The 16,678-nt window shown below is 44.0% G+C and overlaps 1 protein-coding gene across 17 annotated transcripts in view; it reads right to left on the bottom strand.

Moving 5' to 3' along the window:
- EPB41L3 (erythrocyte membrane protein band 4.1 like 3) overlaps window positions 1-15,363 on the bottom strand; it is a 139,677-nt gene extending 124,314 nt beyond the window's left edge. For 16 of the 17 annotated variants that reach the window (XM_085571946.1, XM_085571949.1, XM_085571954.1 and 13 more), the window contains exon 1: window positions 15,150-15,363. In XM_085571946.1, the coding sequence (XP_085428072.1) occupies window positions 15,150-15,348 (199 nt within the window). In that variant the 5' untranslated portion in view covers window positions 15,349-15,363. Of the gene's footprint in view, window positions 1-8,828; window positions 8,969-15,149 lie in introns of those variants that run through there. The other variant, XM_021525197.4, reaches the window with a different exon arrangement.
- Window positions 15,364-16,678: the final 1,315 nt, after the last annotated feature.

Raw genomic sequence — 16,678 nt, 5'->3', positions numbered from 1 at the left:
TTTCATGTACCAAAACAACCTTTCAAACCTCATGTTCTCAAGGCTATGCTTTCCTTTTCGATTCCTGTCACAAACTCTGGAACAGCTCTCCAAGTACAGCAAAGCATCTCTCTTCTACATTACCCTCAGATTTCCCATTTTGCAGTGCAGAGCGACTATCTGGCATTTGCTTTGTTCCTTTAGTCTCTTCCATGCTCAGCAGAGAGACCTGGTGGATGCAGCAACCCACAGGACTCACAAGCTTCCCCTGGTGCCACCACCACATTGCCTGCTGCCAACCCTCATGGCTAAATCCAGCCTTCCTGAGCTTTTTCCCTCCTCCGTAGAGTTTTACCAAATACTGTCCTGGACCCAGCCATGAAGTACTGGTGCAGTTGTGCCATGAGGCCATGTTGGAGGAGAAGAACAACTACTCTGGGACCTTATGTCCCCTGCCAGCAGCAAACCAACTCACTTGGTCATGAGACACCACCACTGTGATCCCAGCAGTGTTGGACACGACAAGCAGAGGTTCACAGCTCACCTCTTGAAGATTAAAAGCAACAACATGAGTGAAGACTCCCATCCTGTTACCTGGCAAGTAACAACAAAAGCCACCTGTAGGACCTTTGTGTTCAATTCTAGCTTCAGCTCAAAGTGCAGTGTTGGTTACCATGCAAAGGGCATTTGTGCGTGGTGCAGTGTTTGGGTTGATGGCAGACCAAAAAAAAAAAAAAATAATTACTGCCTTGCCTCCTTGCCTTTTTGGTCTGCAGTCTTACAAATATATTTTAAAGGTACAGCAGCAGTTTAGATTTTGCCCAGGTTTCATTATGCTTAAAGTGATAAAAGGATTTAAGGAAAACACAGGCATTCCTGACTTTTGTTTAGAAATTGAAATATAACCACAGCTTCTACATAGGTAACATAAACACAAAATCCACAAAATATGTAGTGATCTACAGGATTAACATAAGACCCAGAAGCCCCAAGTGACATAAACATGTTTGCTTTCATTGTCCTTCACTTCTATAAAAAGCAACAGGTGAAATTAAGTAACATGGAAAACTAATTTAACAATATGGTATTTTATATTTTAGAAAAATTCCACAGATAAATAAATGTGGGTTTTTTTTCTTTTCCTACAGAAGACAGCATCTAATAGTAAAAGAAATCCAGATGTCTATTCCAGTGCCATCATCTCTAGTGAGGTTGAGAGACCAAGTTTACACCTATAGGGGAAGTTTAGAGGTTGCCAAGTACACCAGTGTCTCAAAAGCCTAAACAAACAAACAAAAAAAAGCAACATAAGCAACAACAACAAACTATGAGCTGTCAAGAAAGTGTGTGTATGTATACATACTTTAGCCCACCACACAACTTCTGGCTGTCTTCCTCAGCCAAATGACACCAGCACAGTCCAACTCAGGGAGGCTCCAGGGCGTGGCAGTGGTGCCCAATGCCCAGGTGGTTTCATCACCCACATCCCACTGCCATGGCTGTCCCTTTCAGCTCCTAATCCTTTCCCCAGCATGGCAGACACATGGGCAACCCTGCACCCCACCACAACAGCTCCCCATTTCCCCGTGGCCAAGGTACCATCTCGCCACTCCCTCCTGGCACCAGATGTTTCCCATTAACTTTGTCTGCACTCAGCTCACAAGTGTCAACTGGAAAGACCAGACCCCAAATATTTTACAGATGAAACAACAACAGGCTCTTTGCCAATGACTCAGGCCTGGATCCCAGCCCCTGCTCCACACTTCTCAGGCAACTGCCAGAAAATAAGCCAGGAGCTGCCTGGGGATTTGCGTGGGGGATCTCCTCCACCTCGCAAGGGCAGGCAGCTCTGCAGCCCGCAGTGTGAGCAACACGAGGGCAACACTCACAATCTGACCGTGCCTTTGAGTAAGGGCAGAGGTTGGCAACACTCCCGTGCAGGCAGGGAGGGAGGGGCTGCTGGCTCGGGCATGCAGTCACACTCAGCCCAGCCATGGTGCCCACCTGCATCTTTCCTGTCAGTCTCCAAGTGCTGCAAAGTGCCAGACTGCTCAGGGTAAAAGCTTGTTTAAGCGGCCCCAAATGTCCCTTTAAGGAGAGGGGAAAATCACAACTGGACAAAACCCCGCTGTACTAAAAACTAAACAGTCCTCAGACAGGCAAGGTTTTCCTCTCTGCAGGTTTTGGTTGTGCCCTCTTGATTAAAATTCTGAGTTCCTGCTTCTTCAGTATGGAGTGTAGGAAGTAAATCTGCTTTCAGACTTAGGTATTTAAAAACTTTCTCAAGTTGGTATTTCTTGTCTCTGTTTCATAGCATTTATTAATAGGGCACTGGAGACATAATAGATTAACTATCAATTACTATTCTATTTTAGTTAAAAATAGTTCACAATGCAATATCCTTTTTAATAAAAAAATTAAGTAGCATTTGAGAGAGGGTTAAATATTACAAAAACTGAAATACTGAGAAAATTATAAAAATAAAGGTTGGAATTCCACATGCTTCTTTATAGAAGCATTAGATATTGAAAGATACTCTGATGACTGGATATTAATACCCAATACACATTTCAAAATCCATTACATCATAAAAAAAACCCCACAATTAGTTTCCTAATTTTGATTTTATGGATGACCAGGCTAGTTTCCAACATGCCACATCAAACACTGTGAGAAGAACTAACCACAAAATATTGCCATGCTGGTTTAATTTCTTATTATCCATGTGCTATTTCATAAAATAATTATTTTAGCTTCATGTGCACATATAGAACAGATGCAGTGTTTCAGGTTCTATTCCAGTAGTGGCTGTACTGGAAAAAGTCTCATTCTAGAGAATCATCAGCGAAAGCAATGCCTATCACAATTCCTCCTCTGTGTCCTTTCTCCACACAGCAAGGGCATTTAAGAAAAGGAACTGGAGTCTAATCTTTAATTTAAACACTAGATGGAGCCCACTTCCCAAGACTGCAAAATGAAAGCTCTCCTTGCAGCAAACTTTTACAGCTGACTATGATATCTGGTCATGCATAAACATGACAGGACTCAAACAGCTGCAGTAACTGTCTTTAATGCAAAAATATATACTGTCCAGCAATTATATCTCTGCATAAAGTAAAAAATACTAGGCAACTGCACAGGAATTTTTATTCCTCTACAGATATAATAGTTTGGTGTAAAGACCCACAATATTTGAAATAAATTAAGTGCACATGAATACTTGTAATAGCATATGACAAACATAATGCTGGGTTGAAAGAACTATGGCTGGGTCCCACATCTCTTTATTTTGACAATAAACTGTACTGATTCCAACTTTATGAAAATTTTGCACATGTAAATTAAAATTAAATAGGAAGAATCCTTTTTCAGTTGGTTGAAATTAGCTCTAGCAAGAAGGCTCATTTGTGACAGTTGATAAAATGCCTCCTCTCTCAAATGAAGCATACCACACATTCAATGAGAGATAAGCGAGCTTTGGTGTTAAAAATAGGACTCAACAACACCAAACCCCAGCACAACTATTCTGGTGAGAAAGAAAAAGAAGAAAAAGGAGCCAAGTTGCCAAGATCCAAACTGAGCAGCCTCATGGATACTGGGTAAACCCATTTATCTCAGGCTCCACCACAAACAGTTCTGCAGTATTCTGGCCCCACTCTGAACTGGCCTCACAATGCAAAGGGCAGGCAGAAATTGCAGGCAGACAACCCTTGGCCTTTCCTTAGCTTATTGAAGGACACGCTTGCAGGAGCAGCTGGAAGCCAAGCAGACAATAAAGTTGTGCAAAGCCTCAGACCCAATTCCCAGCAATGCAATTCTGCTGACAGCAGAGCTATCACTGATTGCTTTAGCCTTTGCTCAGTCCAGGCCACTGCCTTCACCTCATTCTTTTCCTAACAAACCTATGGTAATAGCTTCATGGAGTTAAGATAAGCACAAAGGCAGTTATCTTTACCACTGAAAGCTACCTTTTGCTCACAATGATCCATCCTGTTCAAACAAAATTAACCACAGTAACCCAGCTTGCCTTAAGGCATTTTATGAACTGGCTGGGAGGAGAGTCAAAGGGAAGTTTTGACCTACCACCAACACAGATCCTAATGGCTATTTCCAGAAGAGAAAATACAGCATCTGTGATGGTCGGTGAAAGTTTTCTTTTTCCCTGAAGGGCCCTACTCACTCCTTATTTCTGTGAAAAGCCTACATAGAACATTTCCTTGGTCCCACAGCCTTGTGGATGAAAGATGGTCTTTGAGTCTTGCACGTTACTGCTGGGATGTTCTAAAAGCAAGCAAAGCTCTTCAAACATGAGACCTGCTGCTAGGAGATGGTGGCTTGTACTCACCATCATGCTGACAAGTGACCGCTCGACCCCACGACAAGCATGCATGGGACGATAATCACAATCTGTTTGTCAGAGCTGGGGCTTGTGAGCAAACATACTGCAGCCATAAAAGCAATGGGCTTTGCAGCTGTAGCAAGTACACAGCCTGCTCAAACATCCATGCTTCAGTCTGTGAACATCCTGGTTCAGTCCTATTACGTTTGCCTTCCAGTATATCTAAACTGGGCATGTATCTGCTCCCAGATGGAAAGATTGATTTGTGTCTTGGTTTTGTTTGTTTATTTTTTTAACAGTGGGTAAGCACTTAATAGCAAGCACCTAACATTTCCTTTACAAGTAAATCTGAAAATAATTAGCAATTGTTTCACTCCTCACCTAAAACCATCTGGAAGAACACACCCATATACTTCCACAAGCTTCTGGTTCAATAAAACAGGGACTTTATTAGAAGGAAGAATATGTCACCAACCACACAAATTAAATGTCAGCAAAAGGAGGACACAATCGAAGCAGCAGCTACAGTTGTAGGTTTGACTAAATAACAATGTTTAACTACTTCCTTATCAAAATCTTCCTGTACAACTATAATTTAGGAACCTTTGCCACTGTAATTTTCCCTGCTTCATTTTCTTTATGGCTATGCTTTTATGTGTCAGACTAAATACTTATTCATCAGCACTATTATCCATGCAACAGCTGAAAATAACCAGCTATGGGAAAAACACAGAGAAGAACAAATACAAAGGCTTTGCATATGTATAAAAGAAATTAAAAGAAAAGGCAAATTACTCAGTGTAGTATCTAGTGCTGTAGGGAAAGTGGACACAAAGCCACTACAGTCACACAAGTGTAACTCTGGAAACACTGTGCAGACACACGGAGCACAGTGGTTACAGACAACGTAAAGTTAAGCCTAAAATCTAAAGTTTCAGTTTCTCACAGCAATATTCCTGATGGCTTTCAGTCTCAGAACATGAAAGGGATGAATCTCTGGCCTTGCTGGGAGCCCACCCACTGACTGCATCCCATCACAGCTGGGGCATGACTGGCAAGAATGACAGTTCACTAAGCATGTGGGTGGAAGCAGATAGAAAAGTGGTTCAAGAAGTGCAAAACTCAGCAAAAACTTTTAAAATCCCATTTGGATTTACTAACTGTTGCTTTCCACATTCACCTGTATTGCCTCCAAACACAACGGAGGAAAGTCAATCTAAACTAATGCCCTTCCAGGAGAAAGAAAAATTAGAAATTTTCTGTTTTCTTTCACATGTTTGCCAGACTAACTCCAGTGTTGCAATCCATCTTCCTGAAAACACAGAGAAAAACACACTTGGAGGGTTGTGTAAACCATTAGCAATGCTTTGGTCCTCCAAAAGTGCTGCTGTCATCTCTGAGATGTCCACTCCTCTTTATAGGTTCACTGTTTCACCCTGCATGGTTGTATCAGTACCTTGACCACTTTTCTCCTCCTCTACAGAAGCACTGTTTGGCTTCACATAACCACCTATAAGCACCTACATCACTTTGGGGAGCTGGATCATGTTCAGTCTGATCAACCCACAGATTTTCATCCACCTCCTATTTGTACTCTCACACAATTTTTGAAGGAATGCAAATAGCCATATATCAATATATTAAAAAAAAAAAAAGAAAAAAAGAAACTAAACAACTGACTAAACAAAAAAATCCCTTAAAGACTGGAAATCTCCTGCATGAAGAATTTACTTCTTCTGAAATCTCTTCTCACAAGGTAAGCATAGGGCTTCTTCAGAAGCAGCAAGCATCAAGTTTTAATTGCTTTGCTCAATTAAAAACCAAAAGCAACAAACCTTCACAGGCAGCCCCAGACAGCACTCCAGATGCTACATCCCTTTTCATCTTATAGCAGCCCCCAACAACTTGCTGTCATCACAACACTGTCCATGACCTTGCCACTTAACTCTTCCTGTTTTACTCTTTTTCCCAGCATATAGCTACCTGGAACCTCAAGTGTTTTTTAATGGATCACAAATTAATTCAGGCTAGGAGGAGGCTCATGAGGTCCAGGCTTCTGCTTCAAGTAGGGCCAGCTGTGAGATCCAGCTCAGGGCTTTGTTCAGTCAGGTCCTGAAAACTCCCAGTTGGAGACTGCACAGCCTCACCAGACAACCTGTGTCCTTATCCAACTGTCTGTCCTCAGTGAAAACACTTTATCCTTGTAACCAGTGTGAACTTCTCTCATTTCAGCTGGTATCCACTGTCTCTTGGCCTTCCACCACTGAGAAGAGCCTGCAATGATGTCACTCTTTCAGTGAAAATAAAGCATTCTTTATACTTTTAGCTCTGCTATTTATCTGTTTATGCAAAGTACACTTTGCTCTGTGATTTAGATTGCTGTTTCAGATTTTAACTTTGCTAACAGCATTTGCCAAAAATTCAAATATAACCAAATCAGAGTGAAAGTGAAAAACAAATCTAAGAATAAAACTTGGGTGGAAAACTCACCCATGTGATCACATCAAACTTTCCCTGATGTGCCATGGTGATGGCAGCACTTCAGCACTCAGTACTGCATTTCCAGACATGGAAGAAGCATCTCTTTATATAGGTGCAACATGAGAGCCAATTATTCATGCATATTACAAAATGGGCCAAAAAAGCAAGATACATGCTGGAGCAAAGCTATGAGGAATGCAGTCTGCTAGTTTTCAGACTCAAAGAGTTTTGAGCAGTGTGTCCATCACAGGAAATATGCATTGCTTCCTGGCCCCAGAAGCTATTGCTCTCTCAGGCTCCTCAAGGCTCCTTAGCACATCAAAGGACAGCAATCCAAAGCAGCAGTCGCCTTACAGACCTTACTGCTACTCATCACCAAATCACCATGTACAGTCATGCAGAAGGCTTCTTAACAGCACTCTTAAGACATGCAGCTGAAGAATAAAAGACATAACCAGAACTAAGAGTGAAGGTAAATGCAGTAGTGCAACAAATGTTCATCCTGCCTAAAAGGTCACGTGATATGTGGTTAATGCCATTATCCTCCTCCAGGACTCTGGAAATCGCCCTGAGACAAGAGCTTCCCAGCATAAGCTATGGATCAATAAAAAGGATTAAGCAACAATATTTCAGAAATACTTGAAAGTAAACTATCGGGCTTTATCTCAAATTTTCTCTAAATCAGTCCCTGATAAGAAATTCTTAAGTTTGATGTCCATCTTTTCGTCTTAGGCTCTTTGCAACAGCGCAAGAATGCAGGTGATGCAGATTGTGCACACTCAAGAAACTGAAAAAGGAGAGGGAGAAAGAGCCAATGTCAACCTTCCTCCCTCCCCCCAGAAGAGGTGTGTACCAGCTAAAGTCAGCCACAATCTGTCAGCAAGTAGCCAGTGCCAGCCCTACGCTCACTCCCACGCCTTACCCAGGACAGGGCCATCACCACACCAGGAACACTCACCTCATTCTGAGATAGGACACACAGCCAACACTGCTCCCAAATCACATTTGTCTTGTCCCTCAAAACTTAAGGCTGTGCATAAGCAAGGTTGTCACCACACAGTGAGAGGTGAAGCAAGTTGTTTTCCCTAATTAAACCTATTAGTAGCAACAAGTCACTTCTGCTAGGTCTAAATAGCTCAGAGATAAATCCCAAGACTGCTAAGCTGCCAACCTCCCCTCAGTGCTCAGAGGCAGCTTCTTTACTCCTACAGACAACACTGGGTAAATACTACTGCCTCCAACCATGCTCCTGGAGCAGATCTCCAGGTTGATACATTCAAAGCAAATGTTTTCCCTGAAGCAGTCCAGCCACCTTTATTAAAAGCCCAAAGGGCCAAAATCTCCTCCTCAGATAGCAACAGCAGATACCCCCAGAAGAATATTCTGCAGGTCTGGCATCTGCACACAAGGAAAGAGTGTGACCCTGACAGAGCTCTGCGCTTTTTTTCATTTTATAAAAAGAAACCTCCCCAGAGACTACTTGTGATGGAAGACCTTTTTGTAGAAAATTCTTTTACAATATTTAATACAAACATGTTATCAACACATCATCCCTTAAAAGTTCACACCACAGGCAACACCAGTACTAGGAACAGTAAGGACAGTGACACAGTGCTTTTCTAAAAAGCCATCCAATGAATCTTCTGTCTGAACTGTTTGCAGAATCAACTGAATAAGTCAGAAAAGAAAAATTAAAATGTTCTAAGCTGTTGCTTCACAGCATGTCTTACAGAAAAGTAATTTAAAAGTTATTACAAAGACAATAACACTCAATCCCATAACATGACACTATTTCAAATTAATCCAAAGTATGTTAATTCCTTCATCTGTGCCAGTGATAAAACAGAATAAGGAAAAAAAAAAGCCACTTCATCAAAAATAATTTGAAATTTAGTAAGCTTTGCCTGTTGCATTGACAAAACCAACACTGCAAAAACAGCCTTAATTTTCATCAAGCACAACTTCCAATACATAACATTCTCCTCTTTCTCCCAAGCAAGCAGAAGTGATACTCATTTTGCACACTCACCATAATTATCCATATTCCAGGAGGCAGCCGTTCATCCAGTTTGTGAAATCCATGGTTTCAGCAAGTCATAGCCATCAGCAGGAAAATGAAGAGAAAAAGAAGAAAAAAAAACCTCTTAAGATTCAATGAACAACACAACACTACTGCTTTCTGTTAAGTCTGCATTACAAGACAGTTTCAGGTAACTCATTAAATGGACTGAACATAAACAACCCTCCACTCTCCAATTTATTCTAGAAAGAAATAAAAGACCCTCACAATATCCATGTTAATAAAAGAACAATAATTACAATCTAATAAAGATCTGTCAAGGCTGACCTCAGAAGGAACATTTTGTGAGGGGAGAAAAATATCTTTTTAAGAAAAAAAACTTTCTACTGTACTTCCCCCATCAGGCAGTAACAGGTGTGCAGTATCACAAATAGTAAAAGGTATATTATTTTCTCTTATACTGCTGACATTTCAAAATCCTTGATGAGGAGATGTAACATTTGCAAGGAAGTAAGGCAAAGCCACCACAGCAACTGCTCAGTTTCAGAATCCTCAGTCATGGATGGGGGATTGGTAATTTATTCTTTGCAATTAAGGGAACCTGCAGCCTACCCCACAGCTGAGTATCTATGCACTATTACACATCTGCAAATCATCAAGAACACCCAAGCTGAAACAACTTTTTTTTTTCAATTTGGACTTTGAACAGTGTCTGAGTGACCAAACTCAGTGTGTGTCACTTCTCTTCTACTAATAAAAACCCAAGAAAGAATTTTACAGCTTTCCCAGGCTCAGCATTGATTTCTTTTGGCAACTGTTCCAAAACACTCAACCAATTTAGCATTTGGGGCTTTTTTGCTTTTCTGTTTGGTTGGGGTTTTTTTCATTATTATTCCTTTGGAGACAAAATGCTTTAAAGAGATAGCTACAAAATGCCAATTGCTATGGGATAACCTAAACAAACTGCATGTGTGTATGTAAGGGCAGACAAAGGCATGCTCTTCTTTTGACTAGAGAAATCAACTGCATGTGCAAGTTCAGGAAGTGCACAAGGTCCTGAGCACAGATGAGCAGGCGAGGAGAGTGCTTAAGCCTGAGGTGGAAGGAAAGGAGGCAGTGAAGGAAATGCTGTCATCATCTCCCAGCAGCTCTGTGACCATCAGATTGATCACCAGGCCAAGGCTGACAAGATGTCAAAAAGTCAAAGGCCATGGCAAAGTCCCTTCCAACAGATTGGGACATATCTTCTCAGTTCACATGTTTCAATCATACAAATTCTCCAAACCAACTGTTCTCAGGAACATCCTCACAACTCAATGCTCTTTTTCTGGGTACCAGTAAAGGGACTTTCATTTTCACCTCCATAAATCTCAAAGCAACTCAGGAGGGCGGGGATGTGTTTTCTATTTGATCTCTGCAGAAACTATGCCATATGAAGGCAAATTTATCTCTTAGTGTCAAAAAAGAAAATGAAACTGGCACAAGCAACTAATTGGCAGCTCCCCTACTTCGATGGATAATGGCTGATGAGTTACCTCCTCCTCAGCCTTCACGGCCCATTAATAAGACAGCACGAAATGCTGCAGAAAAAGGGAGATGATTGCTCACATATTTACCACTTTGCTAGCAAACAACTTTTTGTTGTTGTTGTTGTTGCTGTTTTTGTAGGAGTGCTTTTACAGTAGGAGACATTCCAGTGCCTTCTTGTGAAGAATATTGGAGAGGAAAGGGAAAAGAGATTGCAAAATATTTGCCTTCATTTCTGATTTCTCTTGTCAGTCTTGTGTACCCCAGTCCTTCCCCAGAGCTGCAACCATGCACCATTACTGTCAGTGTGACTGTAGTTACAGACTGCCCTCAAGATATTACCTGTCTTTTACCTCTGCAAGGGAAGCTGAGATTACTGGAGAACATTTTTACTGGAGCAGACACGACTCCAGGGTACTCCCAAGGACTGTAAAGGCCATTGAGTTACCTGACTGGACACAGGCCTTCATATTAAGGAAAGTGAGATTTTGAAGGTGGCATGGAGCAAGCTTAAAATTAAGAAATTTATCAGGATATGAGAGATCACATGAAAGCAGATGTTGAGTAGGTGGGAATGGCGGGAAACATAGTGTGCAAAAACACGAGGAAGGAACAAAACAAAAATGTATGGATGACTCAGAGCTGGCAGAATTCATGCAGGAGAGCTGCTGAACTGGTTTATTTAGAATGGGGAGGGGACAGGAGAGCAGCATACCCATTGACAATACTGCAGATACACTTCTGAGACAAAACAGGACGTGGTTGTTGAAGTTTGACATGTTATAAGGGGCAGAGTTCCATTATCAGCTCAGAAGGTTTGAGGGGAGAAAAAAGGTCACAATATGCCATAATGGGAGGGATGAATGAATGAGATGCAAATTGCCTTGAGAATTGCAGCAGCATCCACTGCCTACACCACATGCCAGTTGCTTGGGTCAGGGGGAAGAGAGATACACAAGAGCAAGACCACAGGGACATTCTGCATTTCCCGTGTTCCTCTTCACATACTGTTTTTGCATGACACTGGTTATGAAACTGAAAACGTTGGTTCAGCTTCAGGCAGCAATTTTAGGGTCAATTGCTTCTTCACCAGACACTGAAATCACAATTTGTCAAGCATCAAATTAACTGTAAACGTTTTAGGGGACAGTGAACTTGAGTTATGCATTATTATTGGGTCCCCTTCCTCAAAAATCTATCTTGCAATCCCTCTTGAAATGGCAGGTGCCTTTTTCTTTTTGCTAGAATCACACTTGAAGATGAACTCTGCAATTACACTACTTGCTTTTTGCTCCATCAACTCATTCCTGACTGTTATGCACTCTTGAAAGTACAGATCTCAAGTCATGGAATACGCTTTCAAAACCATGTGAAGCGTTTTATCAATTTATCACAAGAGTACGTCAATATAGGTTTTCCAGCTGAAAGCATTTAAAAGTTTCCTGAAAACTTTTATAGCTCAGCTTGGACCCACTCCTAATCCACAGACAGGGTAAAAGACTCATCTGGCACCAGCACACCACAAAATAAGTAAGCAATAAAGCCTTAATGAGGTTAGCTGTCCAGCAAAGCCCCAATACCCAGGGCTGCGCATCTTTCCCTAATACTGTCAGTACAACACAGAACAACTACAAGCCTTGGTGCTGCAACAGATATCACTCAGTATTCAGCTGTATCAAACTGGTGTTTAAACATCATTCCAGCCAATGCCCCAGTAGGCTAGGAGAGGTGGAAGCTAGTGGAAACTGGAAAATCATTGCTGGGAATGATGTCAGATTTGGATTTATTGTGTAGCAATTCTAGGTCAGAATCAAACTTTTATATTTTACTCTTCCATGCAAATGTTAGAGAGTGAATATGAAAAATGTATTCTTTAAAATGGAGGGGAAAAAAAAGTCCATCAATGTTCTGCAAGTCCTATAGGTCTGCAGTTAATTTAAATGAGGAGTGATATTTCATATCCAGGTGGGATGATCATAAATCTTTTGGACATATGTGAGTTAAGATGAAGAAAAATATAAAATCGGCAATGCTGTGAAGATTTTACATTGAAGTGGTACATGGACAAAGTTGAATTTGGTTTGTTAGGCCTCCATTTCAGTTCTATCTCCCCAGCCTGGTGTTTGACCATTGAGGTGCTTGTGAAAGCTTACCACACCATGAGCCATGAGCTATACAGCTGAAAATTCTCGCTTGCCTTCAATAAAACAAAGGCAGAATTAAATGTCAGCAGTATCAAAACCTCCCCTTTACCCCTGAAATTCAAAGCCCAAGTCCCGTTTGAGTGTCACCAAACACAAGCTGTGCTAAGTCCTCAGAAGGTGAGGAACTTAGGTTTGTCTTGGGAAGGTTTCAGAGTTTCACCCAAGAACATGTCTGGGAAAAGCTGTACACCTGCATGCAAATAAATACATGCATAAACATAGCGTATGTACATAAACACAAATGCATCCTGCATATGTATAAACGGTGTATAATTGATATAAAGTGGCTCAGCACCCAGCAGGTGGCACTCACACCCTGAGCTCCCGAGGCCGGCACTCCGCGCTGCTCTATGAGAGGCACCATCTCACCGAGAGGTGAAAGCACCATGGGCACGCACCCGCCACCCTTTTGCAAGGCCTGATGCAAGGTAAAGTCCAGCATCTGGGCCGAAATCCCATTTAGCTTACTGGCCAGGCACCCCTTCCATTAATTCCCCCAAGAGCTGCAAGGCTCCCCCCTTGACTGCTGCTGATTCTCAAGTGTTCTTGCAGCCTTTCCAGAGGAGCAGTATTCTGGGGACTGAAAGGGTCCTGGAATATTTTCCATATAGAAGCATCACATTATGATATCAAGAACAATACAACTAAATGTAAAGCTTCCTTCAGACTTCATCACTTCTTTTCTCCATTTGACACACCCAGCTAGCTTTCAATTAATCCCACTAATAATTTAGGCTTTTGAAGATCTTATGAATGAACAAATCAGAACTGGAAGAGGAAATACTGTTTTTCTTTGATTAAAATTAAAGACTTGTTTTCACCCTAGACTTAAGTATCACAATCATATGTACATTCTTAATACACCTCCTAAAGCTGAGTGGTGCTTCAACTTCAGCTGAGTGGGTTTGTTTTTAAAAAAATATTTTCCTTTCCAATTCAATATTCCACCCATCTCCCTTCCTTCTTTTAAAAAAACAATAAAATCAGTTTAGAAGCATCCATTTGAAAACATCAGCTCTTTGTGGAGCAGTGCTGTTCCCTGTTAAGAGAATGCTTCGTGTCAGATTGAAAGATACCTTTCCAAGGTCATTTCATGTTCCAATGGGTTTGTTATGAAGTTGTGGAATGGCAGATAAGGTTGCATGAGATAGTAAAGTGCCTTCCTAAGCTAGTTCTGGGCAGTAATGTGCAACCAATATTTGAGCAAGGGACTTCAAGAAACTTCATATGCTGAAATAAATGCTGCTGCAGGAAGGACAGAAGTAGTGCCGAGATAGTGATAATCTGTTTCCCAATTAAAAAACAACAAAATAATAAAAGGCCATTTTCTTGACAAGTTTGCACAAACTGCACACATTTATGGCACTTGGCAAAGGTTGAGTGCTTCTAGGAACTTTAGGGGGTATCTCTTCAGCAAGTTAAAATACCCAACTCTTCAGCAAGTTAAAATACCCAACCCTGTGTAATAATGAGGATTTGATGCTAAAAACTGCTCAATTCAGCATCAATAGTAATGCCTTCAAATTGCCAGAACAAGAATACAAGAGTATTAAGTACCAGGACTGATAGTTTGCAAGGTTAAAAAAGGGAGGGGAAAGAAAAAAAGGTGCATATCTAATAACAGTTTTTTGAAAGTCTTGTAGTTACAAGTGTGAGGAATGATGATCCAGTATTTTTAGACTGCTTCTAACAGATCCCAAAAATGGAGGAAACCATATAACAGCATCCTCTTAGCAAGCTTTTAATACTGCCTGAGCCTATCCCAAACTCTGAAAGAAGGTAAGCCTCTGACAGAACACTGAATTGTGTGCCACCATTTCAGCCATCATACTAGGGACTAAATCCTTCCCTGGAAGTAACAGATGAACAAACATGCAAACTCCAGAGAGAAGGGGAAAAGATCCTCCTCATAAATGTTTAGCTACATCTTGACGTGGTTTAAAGCTTGATGAATGATCACCCGTTTGGAATACAAAACCACAAGTATCTGGCATCGAAACAGCCCTAACAAAAGGGTAGGGGAGCCTGAGGTGGTGTTTTTTCAAGTCCCAAATTAGTATTTTAGGGATCCAACAGCCTGACAGAAAAAATATTAGAAAAATGGCCACCCAGCACTGAACTATGCACAAAATGCAGAGTTTCGGCGCTTCCAGTTCTGCATTGCACCCTGCGCTCCCAGCCCCCCGCATTCCCACAGGCTCGCAAACGCCCCCGACTCCCCCACGCCGCTGTCCACTGCCGGGGAGGGGCGGGGGGAAACTATGGTCCCTCGGCACTATCTGCAACCACCCCGAGGCTCCATTACTACTACTTTTCATTTTCCTGCTAGTATCACTTTACTAATGAATTGCTGTTACTACAGAAATGTAAATGTCACCAGCTGAGTAGTTCCGTTTTTTTTTTTTTTTTAAACATCCGAAAAGGTAGGGAAAAGGGGGGAGGGGAGGTGGGGAACACCTCATTAATATCCACTATTAGACATTTTCAATGCTAAAGCAGCACCGACCCCCGCCGCCCGCAAAATCTTGCGGCTTCATCACGACTGGCCCCAAGCCCCAAAAAGGGGTTTCAGTGCCTCATCATCACCGACTGGGCTTACCAGCGGATGCTCCCCCGGCTACGCTCCGGCTTGCGCAGCGCGGCCCCTCCGCGCCCCCGCATCCCACCCCCGCCGCGCACCGCGCGTAACTTTGCGGACGCCGATCAGCGCCCAGGCTGATCTTCCGCGGGATGCTGCGCTCCGCGGAGGGCAGAAAGGCGGGAAGGGCGGCTGAGGGACAGGGTCCGGCAGGAGCCATATCCCGCCTGCGGCACTCCCGCACCGCACCGCCTGGCGCCGCGCATCCCGCTCCGCACCGCGGGCAGCAAGTCCGCCCCGCCACCGAAGCGGGGAAAACCCTGTCCGGTGACCCCCGAAACGACTCACGGCGGGGACGAGGAGGGCACGGGACTGCCAAAAGGAGAAACGGGGAGAAGGGAATGGAAACAGGCGAAGAGACACCCCCGCGCCGCAGCCCCGCCGCCCCAGCCCTCCTCCCCGCGCAGCGGCGCGGAGCGATGCGCAGCGGCAGCGCGCCCGCGGGGGCAGCGCACGCCCCTCGGCCCTCCCCGCTGACCTCAAGCCAAGGACAGCTCGGCGGTCCCGCTGCGCATCGCGACCCGCGGGCCCCGCTGACCGGAGCCAGGCCAGGGCGGCAGCAAGGGCGGCCGGGGAAGCGAGGGCTCCTCACCTGAGCCTGTCCCGGGAGGTGCTCTCCGCCGCCGCTGCGGGAGGGACGCGGCTCCTGCGTCTCTCCTCAAAGAAGGCTGGCCCGGACAGCCCCGGCCCGGCGAAGTTACGCACCGTCGCGGAGCCGGGCTCCCACCTGCAGCGCCCGTCAGACTCCGGCAGCCGGCACAGCACGGCTCGGCTCGGCTCGGCACCGCACGGCTCGTACCGCCCCCCTCCTCCCCATTGGAGACGCCGCCGCCCCGCCTCCGCCCGCCCGGAGCGCCCGGGGGCGGCGGTGGGCAGCGCGCTGCGGGACGCTCCTGCCCGCGGGGCTGGCGGCCCGGACAGGTGAGGAGTCGTGCGACGCACCAGCTCCTCTTGCCACCCCACCGCCCTCCATGGTTTGGCTTGTGGTTTTTATTTTTTCTTTTCTGAGGGAAGAAGCAAAGTACTGAAAGCGGGTCCGTGAGGTTACTTTATGCCGATGTTTCGTGCTGTTACGCTAAAGCGGAGCTCGTTGCCGCAGCAGGCGCTGAGAGGCTTTGATGCAGGCGCTGCCGCCCGGTCCGAACCATCTGAACATGGTTACTTTAATGCCCCGAGCAGGCAGCGGCAGCTCAGGCAGGATGTCACTGGTGAGTAGTCCGTGACAGATCCAGGGAAACCGCAAACTTCTGTGCAACTGCTAGAGGATACGGCCGGTTGGGCTTCCTGAGGACTTCCCAAGCAATGCTGCCCTCAAAAAAACTGAGCACCTCGTACTTTCAGTCTGTTTTTCTATTTAAATTATAGGTAGCCCCTTCACGGGTGCACTCTAGAAAAATAAAAGGACAGCATTTGAGAGCTGTGGGACAGAAACAAGAATGCAGCTGCACTGATGGCAGTTTGAAAAAAGCAGTTTCCAAAAAGTGGAAATT

This window comes from Lonchura striata, chromosome 2 (genome assembly GCF_050655825.1).
Source record: "Lonchura striata isolate lonStrDom1 chromosome 2, ASM5065582v1, whole genome shotgun sequence".
NCBI lineage: Eukaryota > Metazoa > Chordata > Aves > Passeriformes > Estrildidae > Lonchura > Lonchura striata.
Note: the sequence above shows the minus strand (reverse complement) of the source record. Positions and strands in the feature narration are given on the sequence as shown.